The sequence below is a fragment of the Wyeomyia smithii genome, chromosome 1 (genome assembly GCF_029784165.1).
Source record: "Wyeomyia smithii strain HCP4-BCI-WySm-NY-G18 chromosome 1, ASM2978416v1, whole genome shotgun sequence".
Lineage (NCBI taxonomy): Eukaryota > Metazoa > Arthropoda > Insecta > Diptera > Culicidae > Wyeomyia > Wyeomyia smithii.
Window position 1 is genome coordinate 29635195 of NC_073694.1, and position 26877 is coordinate 29662071.

The 26877-nt window shown below is 36.0% G+C and overlaps 1 protein-coding gene across 7 annotated transcripts in view; it reads left to right on the plus strand.

The window, feature by feature from the left end:
- The window catches only part of LOC129717684 (uncharacterized), an 84650-nt gene that overhangs the window by 45011 nt on the left and 12762 nt on the right, over positions 1-26877 (plus strand). For 3 of the 7 annotated variants that reach the window (XM_055667776.1, XM_055667775.1, XM_055667774.1), the window contains exons 3-4: positions 9756-9854; positions 23159-23989. The exons of 1 other annotated variant lie outside the window; for it this stretch is intronic. In XM_055667776.1, coding sequence (XP_055523751.1) covers positions 9756-9854; positions 23159-23548 — 489 coding nt within the window. In that variant the 3' untranslated portion in view covers positions 23549-23989. Of the gene's footprint in view, positions 1-9755; positions 9855-23158; positions 23990-26877 lie in introns of those variants that run through there. 3 more of the 7 variants (XM_055667772.1, XM_055667773.1, XM_055667771.1) reach the window with 1 other exon arrangement.

Here is a 26877-nt window from a genome sequence, read left to right on the forward strand (position 1 = left end):
TGGTGTCCAAAGCTTTGTTCTCATTCTTAAAAGATGATTCAGGTTTGTGATCAGTTTTGATAACTGCATTCGACAGTTTGTACCACAGATTCTGCCCCGAAATATCTAAAACCGAAACCTCCACCCTGGTACATAGTTTTCCATGAGGTTGAACAATCAGAATTAAAATAAAGATTGTTCTCGAAAAAATTGCAATATACCAAAATGATCACCCAAAATTCATTTTAAGTTGAATTTTTACGAAACTCTCAGTCTCAGGGAATAAATAAACGCATATTAGCTATGTTTTTGCTAAGTTGGTATATTCAACTTCTTTTTATAGGCTAAATGTCCGCACTTTGGGCTTAACGCTACCCACACCAAATGCTGTGCAACACTTGCACCATCTATTTTTCACACTTTCCTGAAGGCTTTCCCTGTTTCGGAGATTGCCAGAATTTTAATATTCAACGAAGTTCTGGCGAGTTTGGCAGATTTGCTTCTTTCGACACTCCAACAATTTCGCTGGCTTCATAACACTTCATCATGGGTTTCGCATAAAGGCACGGTTTCAGATCCGGCCAAAGCAAAGTGTCATTTTCGTGGAACCAAACTAAGGGTAGCAGGCGTTTCTGGAGGCATTCTTATCCATATATTTGGCCGTTGATGGTGTTGCTTTTTATATAAAGCTTGCTTAAGTAAAGGACTAAATGAAAATAAATTTGGTAAAAAAGTTTTCTCTTCAAACTCAGTTCCATATTGCTTCTTCAAAAGTGAGCTGTGAATCAATTAAACAGGTATTGGCCTAAAACGTGACATAACCTAAGTCCCGCTGGTTAGGAACTTACCCGTTTCAATCTGCACTTTATACTTTGAAGTTTGAGGTATGAAGTCTTCAATTCTATAGTTTGATTTTAAAATGTGTGCCGAACATTCAGAATCCTGAGTGTTTAATTTTAAATCCATTGTGTAAAGCTCTAAAGCTCAACTATAAACTTTTAATTCCTTTTTGTAAGCTTACAGGTCCAAGTTCTTAGTGAAATCCTGAAAATTTGAAGTTTTTTACACTACACCACATCTCAGAGTTCGTTGTATATGATGTACATTTTTGATTAGTTTTAATCTTAAGTTGGACTCTGAATTTATGTAGGAACTTGAACTTCAGGATCTTGATTAAAAGCTTATATCTTTCAATTTTTAGTTCTGTCTCGAGATTACAAAATTAAAAACTTTAACCGAGAGGTGCTTAGGAATTTTAAACTTTGATAGAGCAATTAAAATATTAATTCGAAGTAAAAACTAACTTACATTGCACGATTTGCTCGAAAGCAGGAATGTTAGAATTTAAATTGTTAACTGGAATCTACATATAACAGTTTTGATTCTGAAGTCTGGATTCAATCATTGGCTTCCTAGTTCTGGAATCTGAGCTTGAAACTCAAATCAGGGAGCATCCAACTCTTAACTCCTCCTCAATCCAGACACCGAACGCCAGAGTGGTAACTTCAAATTCAGATCTTTGAAATTTTCACCCTGCAGTGTGAAATATATTATTTGTACTTTGCACTTAAATATATCCTTTTTACTCTATCAGCTGTGAAGTTGAAATTTAAATTTTTCTGACGAAACATTGTGCTCTGAATATGCTTCAAATTGTGAACCTCAGATTCCAAATTAAAAAACACCGACGCTGGACATTTATGTCTTACCCAAAACTAAGACTCTAATAGGTGATATGTGAACTCTGAATATTGACTCTGGAGCGCAAATCTTTGTTCTGCCGAATTTGGCACATATTTCAGATTTATTAGCTATTGATTTCCTCTAAAATTATCTACCTAAGATTTGGAAATAAATTTTCCCGTTCACGGCCAGTCCAGAGCGAAAGAAGAGCGACATCCCCTTATTGCTGATTTACAGCCACAGCAGCACCTTCTTGGGGAACTTGATGTGTGAAATGAACTTCACCTCGGAGCTCACTCGAAAAGTAAAATACGAATTGCCCTACCAGTCGTTGCCAGTCACGATGAGAGAGGTCTCGTCGTCCGTCACAACCGCCACGTTCCGATATCCCGGGAAAATCGGCTTGATTATCTTATTCAGCCGCTGCCGCTGCGTCATTGCCTGCAGCTTCGAGACAGGTGGACGGGACTGCTGCTTCCTGACATGTATGCCCATGTTCACCAGGAACTTTTTCACTGTTTGGCCGGTTGCACCGATTTTTCGGCCAAGCGCACAAAGAGATGTAGCCAATTTTCCCTCGGGCTTCCTCTTCAGCAACCTTCGGAGCTTCTTTTCGCTCAGGGTTATCGGCCGGCCGAAGCCAGGGTTTCTTTCGATGCTCTGATTGTTGTTCAATAGTGTCGAGATGTTCTAGATGCCGCAACGGGCTTATCAGGTGTCGACAAAGTCACATTGTCCGTTTTGACGCGGCGGAATACCCTTTTTCATCGTTTTCTCTATCACGGTTAGAGTTTAACTAATAAAGCTGTCAAATATTTTCTGCTGGCTCATGGGTTACTATGGTTGATGCTGGGGGTCGGCTATTTTGTCCATCTTTAAAGCATTAAAAATTTGGAGTCTGAAATACAAGACATTGGAGCTTTGTACTCAAGACTACGAAATTTTTAATTTTCGGAAAGCCTTTAGGGGGTACGCGGAAGACAAATCAGTAATGGCGGGCGTAGCAATTTTTTATAATACTTCATAGTTCAATTTGGAACCATTGGAAAATATCGCTATGTGGACTAAAAAGGTTGAGAACCGCGGCCTTATACCTTTGGCGTTAAATTTGCGAATCTGACTCTAGATTTTTCAACATTTTTGATCATGAGCTGGATTTTGAATTCAGCTGTTTAAACTTCTGCTTCTGCATTCATTCATTTTTTCCGAAATACGGAACTCTTTGTACTGTGGGTTCGAAATATTTCTAGACTTGAGAGCCTGAGTCCTTTGATACCAAACCTTCACAAAACACAAACTCTGGTTCATGAATATAAAATGTTTAACTCTGAAGCTATAAACCCTGAACTTCAAACTATTAACCCTGCACTCAAAACTATTTATTTATTTATTTGTCAGCGTCTCGAACTTGTTATAACAAAGGTTCCACAGACTGTAAATTGTTCTAAGGCTCTAATTCTATTCTTAAAAATACATTTAGAAATATTAAAATCGAATATACTAGTGACACTGTTAAACGAACGAAGACATCTGTCCAGAGGATTATTAAAACCATAGGAAGTTCTATGACGTCTAATAAGTCACGCTCACGCAATCGTCGAGTAGGAACATAACACGACACATTATATAACAATGAAGGTCTGTCAAGATTGCCCTGAATCAGATCAAATGCAAAAATCCTCTGCAAATTAGTACGTCTGGAATTAAGCGTCTCCAAGGCGATAAGTTTACAGCGGCTTTCATAACTGGGCAGGTTAGTTGGGTCTGACCAAGACAAGTGGCGAAGGGCAAATTGAATAAAGCAACGCTGGACTCTCTCTAGTAGAATAATTGGCGTTGTATGAACTGACGACCACACGCATACCGCATATTCCAAAATGCTCCGAGCCAGCGAGCAAAACAGCGCCTTGAGAGCATGAATCCCAAGTAACCAAAAGTTCGGATAAAAGTAGAATTCATAGACTAATCAGCCAATCTAACGATCATGAATAGAATTGTATTCAGCTCAATTTTTAAGTAACTAACCGTACTTTCAAGTTCGCATTTGTTGAATAAACTTCGAGTAGCATGCAAAGCATCTTCTAAACCGAACTAGAAAGTTCACATAAAGTTCGGTTAGGTTAGGTTCGCTATTCAGCTTGAAAAGAAAACTTCAAAATACTTAAAATAAAAATCAATTTGCAATTTTTCAATTTCCTCACTCATCATTTGTGTTGCTTCAATCCCATGATAATCATTTACTAAAGAAATTTAGATCAGAAGAATAATATCTGGCTTCATTTATTATTAAATTTCATAATTTTTTTTTGCAACTTACTACACAAGCTTCGAACTCGAGTCCTCCCTCTTTGAAGCCTAGATTCATACCACTGCTCCGTTCCCGCTATATGATATCGGCATCGATTTTACTCGATGTGCTGATTTCTCTTCATTACCTACACGTTCATAGCTAGAAACATACCGGGTCTCTCTTTCAGCTTGAAAGTTCAGATGAAGTACAAGCGGAACCTCATGCGAACTAGGAAGTTCAGAAAAGGCTGACGCGAAACTTTTTCTGAACTTTCAAGTTCAGAAAAAGTACACGCAGAGCGCAATGTGAACTTAAGTTTGACAGTTCTCTAGTTTGTTTTGATTTTGCTGCAGTTCGTTGGTAATGTAATTGAAAAAGGTTGTGTACGCAATATTTTCCTTCCAAACGTTTATTAAAAATTTATTCTGGTAAGCAGTATATACCAAATATGATAAATATTCAAAATCGATAAAAACTTTTTCGGTCAATAGATATGCTGTGTGCCGCAGTCGAAACGACCAACGAGAAATGGATTCGGACCTCCAAAACCAGCAACATCATGCAGTGGCCTCACATAAAAACAGGCAAGATTTGGGCAAATTGCTCAGGGATGAAAGAAAGCATCACGCGCAAACAAATGTCTAATGGGAATTCACAGCTTACATCCGGTTTATTTTTTCTTTTGCCCTGCAAACTCCTGGGTACCTGAATTCATTATTGATTTCCTGTAAGGTAACAGAAGAAAGTGTTTAGATAGTGAAAGCCATTAAGCACTCTAATATTACCTATTGGAATCATAGCTTTGTTTTCTTTTTGCCATTAATTTAGATAATAAAGTTCGATGACAATGTGGACTTATGTTATACGTTCGGCTGAGCAGTCACAAAAATTTAGAACTACTTATTTTATACTATCCGACGTTTCGTCACTGGTCAGTGACATCTTCAGGGGAAAATATTATTTGTTCGTTCCTTGTCAAGATGGAACGAACAAATAATATTTTCCCCTGAAGATGTCACTGACCAGTGACGAAACGTCGGATAGTATAAAATAAGTAGTTCTAAATTTTTGTGACTGCTCAGCCGAACGTATAACATAAGTCCACAACATCCCAACAGTCGAAAACTCATCAAAGTTTATGGGTTCGATGACAATAAAATAAACCATATTTCTTCATTGTTTTTGAAAAACTTATTTTTCATCACTAATCCTGAAGCAAACTTCATTTTCGCCAAAATAGAGTAAAGCATCAGTCAGAACTTAACATGAACTTTGAAGTGGAAATGAAGTACGACATAGACTTCTCCTGGACTTTCGTGCTGATTGAAGGTACGGATAAAATGCTAACCGAACTTTAATTTCCGGCGGCTTTGAGGTTCACGTGTGAACTTTATGTGAACTTCAAGGTTCCAATGGAGGGGAGTAAGCAGCTTCTCCTGAACCTTCGTGCTGATTAGAAGTACGGATAAAATGCTAAACGAACTTCAACTCTAAGGGTTTTGAAGTTCACGTGTGAACTTTATGTGTACTCTAAGGTTCCAATGAAAAGTAGTAAGCAGCTTCTACTGAACTTTCATGCTGATTAGAAGTACGGATAAAATGTTAACCGAACTCTAATTTCCGAGTGTTTTGAAGTTCACTTGTGTACTTTATGTGAACTTTAAGGTTCCAAAAAAGGGGAACAAGCAGCTTCTCATGAACTTTCAAGTTGCTTCTAGGTGTTGACGGTACTTTATTTAGAATGAAGTTCGGTTTGTGAGTAATGTGTCTTGTTGTTCAGCAAGAAAGTTCCGCGGAACCAAATCCGAACCTTATGTGAACTTCTAAGTTCATTTGTTAAGTGAAATTCGAACTTCTGGTTGCTTGGGATGTCGTTGAAGTCTTTGGTGGTACGTCGAATAAATCCTAGTGTTGCGAACGCTTTACTATCAACGACGACTCCAAGATCTCGGATAAAAGCAACGCGTTGCAAGGTCTTTACTCCAATAGAGTAATCGAATTCGATTCTAGTTTGCCGGCGGAAAAATGTTATGGATTTACATTTTTCGATGTTTAATTCCATCCCGTTTTCGAGGCACCAACGTTGTAGCTCATTTATATCCGTCCGTCTGTAGTACACAACAATTTTAAAATCATCAGCGTACAGCAATTTATCACATTTCAAACGAGAGCACAGATCGTATTTTTTTTTATTCTTGATATCAATAATAAAAGAAGGCCCAATCGCAAAAAGCATAACGAGGCCGAAAATTCTGTTGGAGTAGGGAAAAGCCTGTTTGAGTAGAATAAATATAGTTATTCCTCCTCGAACAGGCATAAAAACCCTCTCATCTTTTCATACAAATAAATACAATTATGAATATATTACAAATCAAAATATTCAAAACTAGGAAAGAATATTGATCCTCAACTCTTGATAAATTTTGCAGCATCGACAGTCCAATATAAGTTCGTCTCTCGTCTGTTGCAGCAGATGTGGTGGTAAATACGTGTTGTGGCTCAACAGCGATACTGCAGCATGGGTCGTTTATGGTTTTAGGCGATTTCATTAGCATGCACAGATCGTTGATGAACAATATAAATATGAGCGGACCTAAGACACTACCTTGTGGAACGCCAGATGCGATGGAGAATATGCGAGAATGCGAGCCATTGACGTTGACGAAAGCATTTCGCTCTGTCAAATAGGAGCGCAGCCAATCTGTAAACCAACATGGAAAACCCAAGTAATTGAGTTTAGCTATAGCAATATTATGTGGCACTTTGTCAGATGCCTTTGCGAAGTCGAAATATATGGTGCCGATCTGTTGTCTGTTCTCGATTTCATTTGAAAGGAGACTGGTAAACGTCATGAGATTCGTAGTTGTTGACCGTTTTCTTACAAATCCGTGTTGAGACTCTGATATCAATGGTAGAGAAGCAGCGTAGAGCACGTCGTGGACTAATCCTTCAAAGACTTTCGAGAGGCAGCACAAAATTGAAATATCACGATAATTATCTACTGCGTGGCTAGAACCAGCTTTGTTAATTGGGCAAATCGAAGCGGTTTTCCATAAACTGGGAAATGTACTTTGACGTAGTGAGTTGTTGAAAATAATTTCTAACAAAATTTTCAGAGAATCAGCGCACTCTTTCAGGAACAATGGCGGTAGATTATCAATTCCCGGTACCTTAGAAGTGTCTAGCTTTTTCAAGGCAGACCACACATCATACTGGGATATTTCAACGAGCGGAAGATTGAGGTTGAAAATTGGGCAGTTTCTGAGACTATCAGGTGAAAATGTTGGTGAGTTTGTGCTATGCACGGATTCAAAAAAGTCAACGAACAGATTTGCTAAACCAACAGGTGATTTTGCAATTGTGCCGTTCAGGGTCATCTCAGTAGGAAGGCGATGGTGCGTTTGCTGTTGCGTATGAATGCCCAAAACGAAAAGGGATTTTGTTTAGCAGTCGTTTCCATACGAGCAATGTAATTACGAAACGCCACAGTTTGACATTCGCTGTAATGGGACTCAATTGCACGAACGCTCACTGTTTTCGGCTGTTCATGCACGAAAATAACGCTTCCGGTATTTTCGAACAACATTACGAAGGTGTTGCAGTTCCGCTGTCCACCATGGATCCCGATAAGGAAGTCGTCTACACCGTTTACGTGGAACGTGTGCGTTTAGGATACCGTACAGAGTGTTCTTTAAAATGTTCATCCTAGATTTTGGAGTGAGAAATTTGGCTTTTACAGCTTGAAAATTGGCATTGAAACTTTTCTTTGCCTTTGAGCTCTGACGCTGGACTTTTATCTCTGAATTTTACACTCAAAACATTTACTATGGGCTCTAAGCGATAATGACTGTTCAACTGAATGTGGATAAAAATTGCAGGAATAAAAATGATAAATTCCATCTTGAATCATAAACTTTTGAAGGTTTTAAATCTTTTAAACTCCTCTGGAGTAGTCTACTTTGAATGTAAACTTTGAATTCTATGCTTTAGATCCTTAACTGTGGGATTAAACCATCCGAATTTTGGATATTAAGCCTCATACTCAGAACATGAAATTTTGCTATCAATCTTTGAGTTCTGAAATCGGCAGTTACAATCATTCATACTGAAATAAGACTCTCTACACTGTCATTTCATTTGGATTCCGATAGAAAAACTGTGAAACTCTAATCCCTGTATGAACTTTACATTTTGAACACTGCGTTTAAAATTAGGATTAGACTCTGACCTCTTTCCGTCCTAGCTCACAAATTAACTTTGAGAAACTCATCAGACTAGGCTCTAAATTCGAGTTAAAATTTCTTAATACTGGGTTTTGAATTTTAAACATTCAACTTCAAAATTGGTACCTCTGAATGCATAGCTCAAAAGCAGACTTTGGATTTTTAATATTAAATTGAATTCCTTGTTCGCCAGTCTGGACATCGAACTATGGAACCGAACATTTCTAATAACTCTAAACCTCAAATTAAGTTCTTTCAAATCGTATTTTAAAGCATGAAATTTGCAGTTGAAAATAAAATTTTTCTACCATCTCTCTGATCCAAACTTCGATCTGCGATACGTTAATCGCTAATTCACCAAACTTTAAAAGTAAATAGAAATTTTTCTAAGTGATATCGAAAACATCGTTAGAAATATGTCGGCCAAATTTTGAATGTTTATTAAATTGAAAAAAGCGCGGAAAATCTTCAGAGGACTCTTTTATATGGTTAATTATCCAACATTGACATTAGAGTATTGTTTCTAATAACACGAAACCTATTTTAAAAGCAGATCAGTCATTCACACCTCCAAGTGCTCATCAAACAACTAAAAGTGGAACTACAACTGCAAGGAATAACAACCAAAACTCCACTTCATTTTATGCCACCATTGTTACGCGATAACACTAGTGAAACAAGGCGAAAAACAGAAAAAAAACAGCAACAGCATAATGCGTTCGACTTCAGAGTTGATTGAATGCAAACAACTGCGTGCGTGCACGAGGAATCGTCCGTTCGTAATCGAGGCGCTCTGTCCCGGCCGCCACACGCAATTACATAACCCAAACGCAACACGATCAATCGATCGCGGGCTATTAGGCTGTAACTTTGCAGCAATTGGTTTGATTTAACTGACAGCCCCCGTCCCCCTACTTGTCACACTTCTGGCAAAATAAATGTCGAAAATTCAAATAGATCTGATCACCATCAGTGTGTGTGATTAAGCGAATTTCGAATCCACCTGACGACGGACAAACCAATTTCCTAGTTCCTTGGCAAATTGCGCTTCTGCAGACTGCTCGATTGCTCCACCAACGAAGATGACATCGTTTTTACCCCCATCCGTAATAGCGCCGCAGCCACCAAGCTCCAACGATTATGCATTATGAAAGCGACGACGCCGACGACGACGGAGACGTCTGCAGGGAGTGGAGTCTCTTGACAGCCGCAATGGAGGCATCTGTGTCAGTGATGATTTGTGGTGATCTGATCTTCTATTCACTTGCTGTGGTGTGTGCATTTTTGTGTGTATGCTCTTGGGTAACGCGAAGAGGGTTTAACGAGCAGAAAATTTGACGATGGATGGCTGAGTATCTCTGATCCCTCGGTCGCGACCTCGAGGTTCTGGGATAATCCGAAGGTGCGATTCCATCTCAGGCCGTTGTTTTCGCGATGAAGTGATCAGCGTGGCAGCACATTCGCAACTCGATTGACCAATTAAACTTGATGTTTCTTGACAAATGTTTGTAAATTATTACATTATATACTGTTTCTCACCGATTTCCCCTCTCTCTCTCTTTCTCTCTGTTCCACCGCAGGACGCCTCGATCAGTGACGACCTTGACCGTGACAAGCGAAAAGCACCGTCCGATCCCAAGTTCGAAGCCAAAAACGCCATCCTCGGATTCGTGTTTGGAGTGAGTATTATTAGAGGTTTGACCAGAGATTTTTTTTGTAAGGGATGACCGACCTGACCATTGACTGAGAGCGGCTCTGATCAGGTGGTTCTGTAACAAAAAACCAAAACAAAACAGATGGTGCCAACAAACTTGAAAAGGTTTACTAATCCCAGCCGTTGGGCGCTTTTTTGCCATACCTCTTGTATGTATATGCTAATCTTGGTGCGTGGTGCGATGCGTGCTTCTTATGCAGCTCTCGACTATAACGACAACAACAACAACGATTAATTATTGGTGATCGGTGCTGATTTGGTATGCACGGTTCGTGGATTTGGGTGTGATGAAGCCAATTGACCGGTTTCGGGTAACGCTGGGTGACCTAACTGGAGGTGATCCGGTTGATTGAATGCATTCGTTCGATGGTCAAGTTAGAGAAAAGTTGGTTCTGCGTGTGCGTGTGTGTGTGTGTGTGCTCGTGAATGCCAAGCTGACTGATCGTTTAGCGACCCTGTCGTGATGAATTACGATGGGTTAGTCGACCGGAACCTTGATATTGAATAATTTGATGCGTTTGCGTTGTGGTCAAGTGGCGAGTATGGGCGCTATTTTCAGTGACCGCTAACAGAAGAGAACAGAAGAGAGAATTTTTGCTCTGTAATTGAAGGTTTCTAAGAATTTGTATGCTCTTCTTGTTCATTAGAAAGTTAAAGTATTTACATTTTGAATAATGCAAATTGGGTTTCATTATTTCTGAATTATTAATTTAAACTATTCCGGGCAATAATTTAGTTAAGAGTATTACCTAGAGACCAATAATAACAGAATAGACAAGTGTCGACTAGAACCATTTTTAAACCCTTTTGTTGTTAAGCAAAATTAAAAAAAAAAACTTTAAGTACCTTTTTATAAAATATGGTGTATTTTATATCCTGTTTTTAGTATATACGGGGGCGGGGGCCTAGTGTGGTTGGTAACGTCTCCGCCAACCACGCTAGACGCCTGGGTTCGAATCTCACCGCCGACATAGGTGTCGATGGTTGTGAGGTGGCGTGATCCACTCACAACCAACCCAACTGGTCTAGATTCAATCCTAGCCGACACCGGGAGATTTTCTGAGGCGAAAAATCTCTGGGATCACGCCTTCCATCGCATGAGGAAGTAAAACCGTTGGCGCCGGTCCGTTAATAAACGGGTCGTGAGTTAGGGTCCTGGGTGTGGAGTCGCCTCCCTGGGTGTCGGTGATTGGCCACAACAGTGGCGGAACTAGACCGACGGAAAACAGGCGAGAAAAAAATATATATATACTTTTATTTTATTTCATTTTTCACAATTTTCTTTGTAAAATCTGACAGATATTGATTTTACGCAGTTTTCAACAAAATTACATTAAAAAATAACAGATTTGAAGCCACAGATACGATTTTTTAATTTCCAAAAGCAAAATTGGCTTTGCAGAAAAAAATATGAATTGCAGTTCCTTGTAGGTCTTGCTTTTACACATACTCACACAAAAACACAGAATTTGACTATTTTAAATTTTCGTTTATATTTGTTTTTTCTTTAAACAATTGTTTAATGTACTGTAACTGTCCTTAGTTCCTTTTTGTTATTTTGATCCACGAAAAGAAATTGTGTGATACGTCTGTTAGCCTGCGTTCAAACTAAGCAATTGTTGGATTTTTTCCACGCTTGGTTTTATAGAACGTTTCAAGTGGCGTAGCCCTACTGATATCCAGTACTCTTGTATTGTGCGATGTTAGTGCGATTACTACTGTGGTGGCAAAACTTCTTCAGCAAATGTAACATTTTCCGAGGATTCAGAGATAGGGCCTTTAAAATTTCAATCAGCCCTGATTTTTCGCGGATATACTATTCCAAATTTGTAACTAAGTTTATACTTCTAATCAGCGACTAATTTTTTCGCTGACGCTTCCTCTATTGACAGAATAAACTGCACATGACTTTTGATGGGATTGTGCTTTAGCATTCTCCAATCATCAAGAATAACTTCTGATCTCGGGATGCAGATCAGCTATTTCCCATAGCTTAAGACTCGAAACTATCCCTTTCGACCATTCTACAGTTTCCTGGTTTTGGCACTTTATTACCATAAACCCGGACTCGTACCTGTAATTGGTGAATTTAGGCTCTTTGGTAAACTAGTATAGTCTTTAGGCACTAGTCCAACCTTAAACTGACTAGAGACTTCACTGTAAGTAGGAGGTGCTTTGGGTTTACCGACCAGGCTATTTTCAGTCTCAGTGGCATCACGTCTGATCACCTCCATCCGCTTATTTACAGTCTCCTTCCAGCTGGCAGCAGGAGTTTGGCATTCTTTCTTCCTTTTTGAACGAAAATTGTTTCCACTACAATTGGAATTGTATGCCATTGAAAGTCCCTTGGGCTGGCACCGAATCTCCATAACTTTTTTGCTAAAACCCTGTGGTAACTTTCATCGCTGGGGGAAACAGTACCTTCGGAATAGGTTTCCGAATCAACGACGTTTACCTCCGGCGTATTCAGTATTGTAGACGAGCGTTAAGTAACGTCTTCCAGTGAACGGCTTTCGAAAATCGAACTAGTTAGCCGACCGATATCGCTAACCACAGAACCTCGGGAACCTACTACCTACTTAGAACTTAGAATAGGAAAAAAATTATTATTCTTTAAAAAGCATTACTATGTTATTGCCTTCAACGTAGTTTTTCTTTAAGAAACATTTAGTTATCTTCATTACTATTACTATTACCATTACTATTACTATTACTATAACTATTACTATTACTATTACTATTACTATTACTATTACTATTACTATTACTATTACTATTACTATTACTATTACTATTACTATTACTATTACTATTACTATTACTATTACTATTACTATTACTATTACTATTACTATTACTATTACTATTACTATTACTATTACTATTACTATTACTATTACTATTACTATTACTATTACTATTACTATTACTATTACTATTACTATTACTATTACTATTACTATTACTATTACTATTACTATTACTATTACTATTACTATTACTATTACTATTACTATTACTATTACTATTACTATTACTATTACTATTACTATTACTATTACTATTACTATTACTATTACTATTACTATTACTATTACTATTACTATTACTATTACTATTACTATTACTATTACTATTACTATTACTATTACTATTACTATTACTATTACTATTACTATTACTATTACTATTACTATTACTATTACTATTACTATTACTATTACTATTACTATTACTATTACTATTACTATTACTATTACTATTACTATTACTATTACTATTACTATTACTATTACTATTACTATTACTATTACTATTACTATTACTATTACTATTACTATTACTATTACTATTACTATTACTATTACTATTACTATTACTATTACTATTACTATTACTATTACTATTACTATTACTATTACTATTACTATTACTATTACTATTACTATTACTATTACTATTACTATTACTATTACTATTACTATTACTATTACTATTACTATTACTATTACTATTACTATTACTATTACTATTACTATTACTATTACTATTACTATTACTATTACTATTACTATTACTATTACTATTACTATTACTATTACTATTACTATTACTATTACTATTACTATTACTATTACTATTACTATTACTATTACTATTACTATTACTATTACTATTACTATTACTATTACTATTACTATTACTATTACTATTACTATTACTATTACTATTACTATTACTATTACTATTACTATTACTATTACTATTACTATTACTATTACTATTACTATTACTATTACTATTACTATTACTATTACTATTACTATTACTATTACTATTACTATTACTATTACTATTACTATTACTATTACTATTACTATTACTATTACTATTACTATTACTATTACTATTACTATTACTATTACTATTACTATTACTATTACTATTACTATTACTATTACTATTACTATTACTATTACTATTACTATTACTATTACTATTACTATTACTATTACTATTACTATTACTATTACTATTACTATTACTATTACTATTACTATTACTATTACTATTACTATTACTATTACTATTACTATTACTATTACTATTACTATTACTATTACTATTACTATTACTATTACTATTACTATTACTATTACTATTACTATTACTATTACTATTACTATTACTATTACTATTACTATTACTATTACTATTACTATTACTATTACTATTACTATTACTATTACTATTACTATTACTATTACTATTACTATTACTATTACTATTACTATTACTATTACTATTACTATTACTATTACTATTACTATTACTATTACTATTACTATTACTATTACTATTACTATTACTATTACTATTACTATTACTATTACTATTACTATTACTATTACTATTACTATTACTATTACTATTACTATTACTATTACTATTACTATTACTATTACTATTACTATTACTATTACTATTACTATTACTATTACTATTACTATTACTATTACTATTACTATTACTATTACTATTACTATTACTATTACTATTACTATTACTATTACTATTACTATTACTATTACTATTACTATTACTATTACTATTACTATTACTATTACTATTACTATTACTATTACTATTACTATTACTATTACTATTACTATTACTATTACTATTACTATTACTATTACTATTACTATTACTATTACTATTACTATTACTATTACTATTACTATTACTATTACTATTACTATTACTATTACTATTACTATTACTATTACTATTACTATTACTATTACTATTACTATTACTATTACTTTTACTATTACTATTACTATTACTATTACTATTACTATTACTATTACTATTACTATTACTATTACTATTACTATTACTATTACTATTACTATTACTATTACTATTACTATTACTATTACTATTACTATTACTATTACTATTACTATTACTATTACTATTACTATTACTATTACTATTACTATTACTATTACTATTACTATTACTATTACTATTACTATTACTATTACTATTACTATTACTATTACTATTACTATTACTATTACTTTTACTATTACTATTACTATTACTATTACTATTACTATTACTATTACTATTACTATTACTATTACTATTACTATTACTATTACTCTTACTATTACTATTACTATTACTATTACTATTACTATTACTATTACTATTACTATTACTATTACTATTACTATTACTATTACTATTACTATTACTATTACTATTACTATTACTATTACTATTACTATTACTCTTACTATTACTATTACTATTACTATATTCGACATTTGTGGTTTCTGTACATTCATTTTTTTTACTGCAAGAAAATTGAAACCGGTTGATTTTGGCTAAGCGGTCTATTAATTTGGAACATATTATTCGTTTTTGTCCAACGTTTCAACACCAGTTGGTGTCTTCATCAGGGAAAAAATGCTTCGATTGCCTTTCCCTGATAGAGACACCAACCCGGTTGAAACTTTGAACAGAAACAAATAATTTATATCACATAAAGGGACAGCTGAGCCAAAATCTCCCGCTATCAACAATACAGTTGATTCTCAAATTGTATAAAAATTGAAACAATATGCAAACATTTGATATAAAATGTATGTGCTCTCAGAAAAACGTAACTTTCGTAAACTTTTTGAACCTTTTTTTTTTTCATTTGTATATATAAAAATAGTCAGTTATTCGAGCCATTTCAAATTTATAGGATGTACTGAATGTTGACTTGAAACAACAAATTTCGAATATGCTGAATTCCCCAGGTAGATGACGGCTTCGACAGGAAAAAGTAATAACAAGAATAAAAAATAATAATTTCATTCTCTCTCTCTAACTCTCTTTCTTTCTCTCTCTTTCTCTCATCTTCTCTCTCCCTCTTCTCTTCTCTTTTTTTCTCTCTCTCTCTCTTCTCTCTCTTTTTTGTCTTTCTCTTTCTCTTTTTCTTTATCTCTCTTTCTCTATCTCCCTTTCTTATCTCTCTTTCTTTATATCTCTCTCTCCTCCTTTTCTATTTCTTCTTCTCTCTATCTATCTCACTTTATCTTTCTTTTTCAATCTTTCTCTCTTTTTCTCTCTTTTTCTGTCTTTTTTCTCTCTTTCTTTTTCTCTCTCTCTCATTTTCTTTTCATCTCTCTTTCCATTCCTCTTTTTTCTCCTTTCTTCTTTGTTTTTTCTCTCTCATTCTCGTTCTTCTCTTACTCTCTCTGTTTTTATCTCCATCTATCTCTTGCTCTCTTTTTCTTCTCTTAATTGCTCTCTTTCTCTTTTTACCTCTCTCTTTCTTTCTCGTTCTCTCTCTCCCTCTCTTTCTCTCCTCTTCTGTGTCTTTTCTATTATCTCTCTCTCTCTCGTTCTTTGTCTTTCTCTTCATCCCTTTCTCTTCTCTTTTTATGTTCCTTTTTCTCTCTATCTACCTATCCCTTTATCTCTCTTTTTTCACTCTTTCTCTTTTTATCTCTCTTTTTCTCTTTTTCTCTCTCTTTTTCTCTCCCTTTCTATCTCCCTTTTTATCTCTCTTTATCTTTCTCTTTCCCTTTCTCTTTCCCTCTCTCTTTCCCTCTCTCTTTCCCGTTCTCTCTTTCTCCCTCTCTCTCTCTTCCCTCTCTCTCTCCCTCTCTCTCGTTCTCTCTCTTTCTCTCTCGTTCTCTCTCGTTCTCTCTCATTCTCTCTCTTTCTCTCTCTCTCTAACTCTCTTCCTCTCTATTCCATTTTCTCTCTTTCTAGATACACTTTTTGCTTTGGGAACATCCATAAATGACGTAGCTTTTTTTAGGTTTTTTTGACCTCCTCCTCCCCCAGCATTTCGTCACAAAATCAGGACCCCCCTCTAGATAATTACGTAGCTCTTAACAATCCCCCCCCCACACATAATTTTTTTTTTGCAAATTTTATTATCCAAAACATACATTGAGTCATTAATGAACAAGAAAACACAAGGAAGGAAGCAGACAAAACAATGATAGAAAAGAACAATTAGAAAAAATCCAAATTGTTTTCTTAGTTTCATGTTTGCTACGTAGCTTGGCTTCTTAGTTTCATGTTTGCTACGTAGCTTGGCTTGAACCCCCACCCTCCCCCTCGTCACATTTCGTCACAAAACTGCAAACCCCCCCCCCCCTTCCCCCACAAACGCTACGTCATTTATGAATGTTCCCTGTCTGATATATTTTTCCGCTTTTTTTCTTTCAATTTTTGTTCTTTTCTCTCTTCTTTCATTGCCTCTTTCTACCTCTCTCTTGGAGGCATCGCATCCTCAAGGTTACAGAGTCCGCTTTGACAAGTGAATGGTCATGAGTTCCAATCTTACTAGAATTAGACCGTTTGGTGTCAGAGGAACTTCAACGCATGGGTTTATTCTCACTTCGACTCTTTCCTCACGCTTAACTAGAACAAAAATTGATCCGACACACATTTTAATGAATACATACACCTCTCCAGGCAATTATAATTGTCAATATTCGGCAGGTGTAACTAATGATGTTCGGTAAAGAAGATTAGTAGGATTAACCGTGGAGGAATGGGTAAAAGTATGAAAATCCGTCACTTACCACGGTTGTAAAAGTACCCTTCCTTTCTGTCACAGTAGTTTGAGATGCGGTCTCTGGCAATAACGAATCCTTTCCATTCGACCGTAATAACGCAGCCGGCGCCGTTTAAAAAGCAATGGTGACTTCCGTTTTCTCAAATGGGTACACCCAGAGAAAAGGAATCAATCTCAGACGCCACTTCTAAATTCAAGATGGCGACTTACGGTTCTCAAAAATCCGTTGTAGAATAGTCTAAAACATATGAATATGAATACATGAATACGGGATGATGGCTGCAGGTCAAAAATCAACCCTAGACACTATTTTGTAGTCCTATTCTTTGATGTCTAGTACAATGAAGAACAAAGGATTTCACACGAGTATTGTCAACTGGATTCATACTACGCTTGCAAAAAGAGAAATCACTTCTGAGTTGGGAGGTTCGTCTATTACGGTAAGGGCAACGAAAGGATGTCCGCAAGGAGGTGTTCTTTCGCCACTTATGTGGTCTTTGGTGGTGGACGATCTTCTCAAAAGCTTAGAGGCAAAAGGTTTCGAAGTTGTGGGCTTTGCAGATGGCATAGTTTCGGAAAGAATGCAGGAGGCTCTGAAGTAGACCCAGTCTTGGTGTATAAAGGAGGGTCTCAGCATTAATCCGACAAAAGCTGTAATCGTATCTTTCACTAGAAAGAGGAAATTCAATCTGAAAACTCTCGAGCTTGGAGGAGTAGAAATTCCATTCAGTGAACAGGTTAAATACTTAGGAGTTATCCTTGATGCCAATCTAAACTGGAATGCTCATCTTGGCTATGCAATCAACAAGGCGGTCAGTGCATTATGGTTGTGCTCCAAAACCGTTGGAAGATAGTGGGGCTTGAGGCCAAAAATGGTGATGTGGATATTCACATCGATTATACGTCCAAAACGGACCTACGCTTCGTTAGTATGATGGCCGAAAACCAAAGAATCCACCGCCAGAAAAAAGCTAGATAAAGTTCAACGACTTGCGTGCATTGCTATAACAGGAGCAATGAAAAGAACCCCGTCAAAAGCTCTTGATGCAGTTCTTCATCTGCTGCCGTTGTACGAATACGTGCAACTTGAAACAGAAAAGAGTGCCTTGAGGCTCAAAAGAACAAAAACTATCTTTTCAGGTGATCTTGAGGGTCACCTGACTATACTGAACTTTTTTAAAAGAGGGCCAGTGATGAGTATGAATGGAGACTGGATGGCACCTCAGGACAATCATGATATTCCCTACAAGGTATGCGAAACGTCGCGTACAGACTGGGAAGTCGGAGTTCCTGATGTCCGTCCCAGTTCAACGATATTTTTCACAGATGGCTCAAAAATTGGTACCAAAACTGATGCAGGAATCTTCGGCCCTGGAATTAGTGTTTCAGTGGCAATGGGACACTGGCCATCAGTGTTTCAAGCAGAGATTTTTGCAATCCTTGAATGTGCGAATGTGTGTCCGACTAGAAAATACAAACATGCAAATATTTGTATTTTCTATGAAAGTCAAGCAGCGCTGAAGCACTTGATGCTTATATATGTACATCCAAGATTGTCTGGGAATGTATTCTCACATTGCGACAGCTATGTCAAACAAACTCAGTAAATTTGTATTGGGTTCCAGGACATTGTGGCATTGGTGGGAATGATAAGGCAGACGAACTTGCAAAACGAGGATCTAACTCACAGCTTATCGGCCCAGAACCATTCTGCGGTATATAAAACTGTGCAGTGAAAATGGAGCTTAAACGCTGGGAAGAACAAAAGGTGAAAACCAATTGGTTGGATGTCAAAAAGTGTTTCCAATCTAAAAGATTTATAACACCAAACGAGAATCATTCGAGAAAGCTCCTAGAGCTCACAAAAGAGCTCTTTAGACATACGTCGGCCTAGTAACGGGGCACTGTCCAAGTAGATATCATTTAAAGAACATTGGCCGGGTTCAGGATGATATGTGTCACTTTTGTAATATGGAAAGCGAGACATCGGAACATCTGCTGTGCAGTTGTGGTGCATTATTTAAACGCAGATCAAAGTTTCTTGGCAGTGGCTGTTTACAGCCCAAAGAGATTTGGTCTTTGAATCCTGGGAAGGTGATTGGCATCATAAACCATATTTTACCTGGCTGGGAGCGTGTCGGTGTAGGTACCTGATCACTCAACAATAGTGGTCATTGTATTTTGCATAGCAATTGACTGGAATATATTACAAAAGTTCACATCAATGGACAACGTAATTCTAATTCACTAACAAAAAAAAATTGGTAGTCCAAAGTGGTGACATTCGGTTTATGGGAAAAAGTCCAAGATGGCCAAATATAGGCGTTTCTAGAATCAGGATAATGCCCAGAGACCGAAAATCGACTCCAGACGTCATGTTGAAAACCATGATGGTGAATTCCGGTTTCTGGTCAATAGACTTCAATGGTTTTTCGTTACCCCTCAAAGAATCATTAGCGTGTAGTAGATCATTCTTCATTGCGAAAACAATCGCTTTCACACTGGTGAGCAAATCGACGCACGTGCTTGAATAGAGCAGCGAATCGTGTGTATCTGAGAAGCTTGCTAAAACACCGTAGTGGAATTTGAAATATCTCTCCTGACAGATAATAAATTAAGGTTTTCTCACACGAAAGGACATTACGCACAATAACTACACATCAGAGGGCACTATATTGCTATTACTTTGACTCTCTTGAGCATATGTCAAATGAGGGGAGGATTCAGTAGGAAAGCAGGTTGAGTTTGCTTTGCATTTCGGAACTGAAACTGATAAACCACTCACATCACATTCTTCTGCGAGGAAACTGAAGTTTACCCTGTTGTATTATCTCAGCAGTGCGCACTGTGCTGTAGGCAGCAGGTGAGTTATTATTTTCTGCGAGCGGCAGAAACACAGCACAAAGCAGAAGATAAAAGTGCAGTCAAAAAAATGCTACATGCTGCGCTCATGCCGTAGAAGAAGAATTGTGCGGTGATTTTTAACTATGCTCTTTTTACATATTGAGCTAGACGCTATTTTGAAACGATGACTTCCTGTTTCTGAAAAAAAAAAATTAAATGGCCAAATACCACTCAATATGTATATTTCCCATGTCGAGATGATGTTCAGTAGCCGAAAATTACCTCAGTTGCCGTTTTTAAATACAAGATCTCAAGTCTATTGACTATTCAGGTTAAGGCCGGATTTCGGTACTGGGGAGCTCAGGGCAGATATTTTCGTGGGGCCCTCTTTCCTTAAAAAAATTAGAGGTAAAAAAATTTCAAATTTTCAAATGACTTAAAGTTTCGCTGGAAGGTGACGAGCAAAAAAAAAGGTCTCCACTATTAACTCTGACGTCTGGCCCAGGACTAGCGGGTTTTCTGGAAACAAAACGAATCATAAGTGCCTCCGAAACTCTTTTGAATTTTTGAAATCTGTGTTCAATATTTTATTAGTTTCCTTTTTGTAGAATTATTTCAATTTTTGTGGAACTAAAATCTAAAATGTTCTTAGAAGTTTTTCGAAATTACTGAATTGTTCCCTTCAATCTAAAAAAATATTTGCAATATTCTTACGAGTTTCATCAGCAGTTCTTTCTCCCAAAATGCTGATAGCGAAATTTTATATTTCTGTTGGCAACAGCATATTAGCAATTTATTATGATGAATAGAATCCCCATAACAGTCCTTAAAACTGTTTTCGAAATTCGAAATTGTGATTGGGACACCTGGTCAATACAGGGGTGGCCCTAGAAGTCAAACTGGAAAAAAGTGTATATGTTTTCTGCCAAAAAAATCATTCTTTAAAAAATATGCTATGTCGATTTTAATTCAACCCCTCCCCTCCCCTTGTCTTACTTGTCACAAGAAGATGATGCCACCCCCCCCCCCCATCTCCCCCATGAATGCTACGTCATTTATGTGTGCTCCCTTAATTTAGTTTTCCTAATAATTGCTTACATTTTTTTTATTTGAGAAATTCACCGGCCGGTTTCCGGTTCCGGTTTTTCCATCTCCAGAGATTTTATTCTAACATACTAAGGTACAATATATCGACCTCATTTTGGTCTTTAAATTGATCAATATCATAGTCAAACAAGGTTAGGACAACGGTTTTCTTTGTTATATTTATATCTCAAAAGTCTTTTTTACACGGTCCCATATAAATTTGAAACACATTCTCTGCTTAGAAAAATTAAGCGTACAGATGGCCTAGTCAATTTACGAAACTAATTTGTAAGATTCTAACAATTTTTTGTCAGAATAGGCACTTCAATTGGCCGATATAGAAAGGCTATGGCCAAAATAGGAACCCAGATAGGTTTCTTAGTTTGGAAAATATAGATACTGATAACATTTTTTCATTATTAAAACCTCGATTTACGTCAAGAATATAGGTGAAAAAAAAAACCATAACACACCAACGCCAAAGCTAGCACTTCATCCAATTTGGTGTTGAAATGATTTTACGAATATTTTGTTCCCAACTTGTTACAATATTATTAATACATGTATAATTTTTGCGGCTTGTACATATTTGTATGTCTAATTAGTATTCGTTTTAATTTCTATTTGTGTCTTTTTCTATTTGTCTCGTGTTTTTCTTGAGACAGTTCTCTAGCATTATGTTTGTCCAGTTCTCTAGCCTTAAATAAACAATAATATTGTGCAGAAAGGTAAACACTTATGTCAAATAATTAGAAATCAAAATGGCAGCATTTTTTTTTGCTGTTGTATTCTTTTCTATGAAAAAAAAAAAAGACGCAGAAAGTCTATTAAATTTTTAGACCAAAAGACAACTGCAATAAAACGGAACCTTACTTATCTTTTAGATGCAAGCTTGAAAAATCCAAATTCTAAAATGCTTCTAACATTGAAACTCGTTCGTCCTTGGCACTTTATTTTTCGCTTATTGTATATACACCAAACCCATTATCGTCTTTTGCCGAATACTTTGTCTTGGTTGGTGTAAATTTTGCGAACTGTAAAAACAGTATTCTAACAAACTAACCTAATAATGAGATAATGTTGGACTGACACTACATTCTATTAAAAGCCGCTACTCCGACAGTTGACATTGCCGCCAAATTGCTCAGATCCGACATTAGATCGGATGGCGGCTGTAATAGTGACATGACAGCAATGCCGACGACAGCGCGACAACGACGACGACGACCATCATCGACTTAATCGGTTAAGGTCGTTCAGTTTTTTTTCTTCTTTCTTAATATTTCGAGAAAACCAAACGTGGCTCAGATCAACAAACACGTTTTCTTGCTCTCGCATCGAATTGCTTTGCTTTCACGATCTCGTGTACACTACACACTAGAGGGAAACCGGCCGACCAAGAATTCATACAAGAAACCGATCTAACGCCGAACGGCGGAGGGGAGAAAAACTTGTTTTCATACTAACAAGCGGGGCAGTAGTAACATTAAGCGTTCACTTTTGTAGCTAGTAAATTTTGCACAGCACATAACCTCCTGCACTGTAGAGCTCAAATGCCTTTCATTCACGCCAAACTTCCTTGGAAGTTTGTAAATCAAGAACAGAAAAAAAATTCTCTCTGGTGAAGGAAAACTAACCCCAATGAAACGAGACAACCGGAATGAAACAAACCAAACACCGAACGAAACTTGCCACCCCACCACTGCTAGCCTTTGACAGCACAACCCCCTCCCCCACAGAAAATCAACTCGATCATCGATGCCAAGACCCGGCTGATAGATAAACTGGATCACGCCAACATCGAAAAGAACAAGCAGTACCACATCGAGTCACCGAAACCGATCGGCGATCTGTCCCAGCTGATCTCGTCCGTCATCACGCCGAAGGTCCAGTTCATCACTCAAAAGTTCGGTTCGCTGAGCAGCGGTCTGCTAGGTGGTTTCTCTGGTGGCAGCAATGGTGATGGCCACAGTGATGAACACGGAAACGGAAATGCTCCTCCGGCGCTGGGTGGCGTTGTGTCTTCGCTCCTCAAACTGTCCGGACCGATCCTGTCCGGTTCGTCCGGCGGCAACGGTGGATCCAACTCGGTTTCACTGAACGATCACGATGACGATGATGATGAGTAGATGTGACGGCAAGCGGGAGGGTCTCACTTTTTTTTTTGTTGATTTTATTCCATCATTTGCTGGCTTCCATTTATTTAGAAAACGTGGGGAAAAAGGGGGAAAATTAGCAGAACATAAACCGAAACCATTCATGCTTAACACCCACGTGGGCCAATAGAAGCCATTGGGAGTGTCATTCGTCATTACGATCATCATCATTTGTAGAGAGAGAGAGAGAGAGAGAGAGAGAGAGGAAGGACAGATAAATTATATAGTTTAGGGCTCAGTCATACAGCTTAGGGATTTCGAGAAGAGAGACGAAAAGAAAACAAATAGTTGAAGCTAAACTGCACAACACGAATTGGTAGGCAATTTCGAACCTCTAACACGAACATCGAACCAGTTGTAAATATCTAGATGAAAACTTGAAAAGGCAATAAAAAAAATTTGTAACAAATGGAATTAACCCTGTGTTTGATTGTTTCTTCTACTAATCCTTGCGGTGTCCTCTAAGTTTTTGTTTTTTCTTGTTTGCCGATGTTGCTGCTGCTGTTTTTTGTAAATAGGTATTCTGTTTTGTTGAGACGTTGTCTCATCTCTGCATCCAGACTAAAACCACACCTCTAATCTAATGCATGTCGAGGGTTCCCACAGAGTTGGCACTGTTTTGGTGAATGGTAAGTTGAAACGATTTTTTGGAATGCAGGCTGATAATCAACTACTCGAAATTGCATACATTGGATCGAGTAAAGCAAAAAAAAAAAGCATAATCTAGTTTGACAAATCTTGAATGGTAGGAGTTTTGTTGTTCAGAATTTCAACTGGTATTGAATGAGTGAAATATAGATATTCAGCAATGAATTTTCTCGTTGATCTGAAAGATTTATCGTTATGGCAATAAAGTGCTATTTATATAGATTTATTACTGTTTTGTACATACAAATAAGGAGAGTTTAGAATTCAGTTTTGAATCACATTCCGGTTGTGTTTCCGGACTCACATACTTGTATCAGTATATGTATTATAACACAGCTCATATAATTTAATGAGTCTGTGTGGAAACATTGGTCCACATATTTATTTATGTACAGTTATAAATAATGCATAATTTAATTCTATATTTCAAGTGAAGATGTTAAATTTGAATTTTTTCATTTTTTCCCTCGATGCTATATATGTGAGAGAAATTTTTGCGGACTGCGATGCATTATATTGATTGATTTGATAATGCATGGTTCAGACAATCCATTTTTGCTATAGAACATCATAACAGAGAAATTTTTTTTGGACTGCTGTATCTCCAAGTGTGATGAAAATTCCGAACACTTTAATATTTCTTTAGTATTCAAAATAAATCATTGTATTCATGCAAAGTTGTTGGAAAAAGCTTTTGCATTCAGAGTCAGATTTGGGTGTTAGGGGACCCGGGGTAGGTCTTGTCCTGTCCCCCCATCAAAGAAGCCGGTGAAACCGCCCAAGAGGCCTAATTGCCGGCAAACTGGAAGGTTACGAGCAAAAAAGTTTTTCATTTCGTCTTCTAATCTGGCTTCTTAGCTGATCATGACTAGGATTAGGAGGCCTTTAGAATCGGAGGACCAGGGGCATTCGTCTCCATTGTCCCCCTTAAGTACAGGCCTGATTTCGATGCAATATCATGATACAGTCCCTCTACAATTATGGGTCAGTCAACGTGTCGCCTAAATGTTGAAAAATGAATGTAAAATCGGAAAAGTTATCAACTACGAATGTTTTACTATCTATTTCTGTGTTCTGATGTAGGTATACTTTCGATAGACAATTAATTTCAAAGCATGATAATAAGTTATTTTATTAGGTCTTGATGTATTTTCATGCAAAAGTATTAAAATAGCCAAAATATGGACTGACCCACAATTGTGCACCGCAAAACGTAGCATTACTACAATTATGGGTCACTTCACTTATTGCACCGAGCAGAATTATTGTTTTTAACACATTTCCAACATTAAATCATTTCAATCGTTTGAATAGGGTTACAATTGAGTTATAAAAAATACCACTGCCAATGAAAATTGTACAGTTTCGTGAGAATAGACGTATTTGCGTTACAGTGACCCATAATTGTAGCTGACCCATAATTGTGGAGGCGCTGTACAAACGGTATTTTGCCAATCTAGATGATTCAAGACCCAGGAGGTATTTATTTGATATCATTTAATGTTTTTGCATTGAGGGAGCTTTTTTCAATGATGACGCATGGAAGATATTGCAGAATAAAAACATTGTATCTACAAAATAAAAAAAAAATATGACTCCAAAATTGTCTGAAGAACCAATCCAAAATAAATCAATCGATAGAGTCTTCAGTGTTCCAAAACCATCAAAACGGTAAAGTTGGTATCATTATTTTTACATAATTATTGTTATTATACAATTTGATGTTTTTCTCCGAAGGACCTCTTAATTATCTTACAGTTTAACAGACGGCAAAAAAATTTAAAAAATTTTAAATTGTAAATTGTGAAAAAGTTAGATTTTTTGGGACATTCAACTGCAAAAAGTGGTAACACAAGGGCCAAATAAAAAATAAGGCGGGTCTCAAATTTTTCAATAGAGAACAAATATAGTGATTTTGAGTTCAATTTTTCAGATAGAGAGCTAAACAGAATAACATACGGATCGGGCTCGATTATATATAGGTTTGATTATATATAATTTAAGACTCGATTACATAGCAGAAAGTTTTTCTCTGTTTCAAATATGACTTATCTCAAGCTGTAATGTCGTAAAGGAATGTCTGTAAATTCGTAACGCTCCTGGAAGGATGGATGGACTATCTGACAAAATGTGGCACCCTATGGGAGAATCTACAGAAAAAGAGGGTGTCAAAAATAGTTATCGTTGCCCTAAGTAATTTATGAACGTTTCTCAAGTAATTCATGAACTAAACAACAAGTATGAAAAAAATAAATAAAATGAAAAATGAATAAATAAATGAAAAATGAATAAATGAAAATAAAAAAAAAATAAAAATAAATAGATACATAGAAAAAACTAAAGAAATATTAGGAAAAAAAATTAAAAAATATTAAGAAATAATTACATATTTTTTGTTTTAAAAAAACTAATTCAAACCTAAATGAAATAAATAAAAAATTGAAAATAATAAAAAAAAAAAACAAAATATGTATGAGGAATATTACAGAAAATTCAAATGAATAAGATAAATAAGGGATAAAAAATGAAGTAATTAAGAAAAAAATTAAAAAAGATAAAAAAGAATGAAATAAAATCTAGAAAATAATACGAAAAATATAATATCAAGGTTTATTAAAAATTAAAAAAAAACGATGAAAAAAAATTTCAAAAAT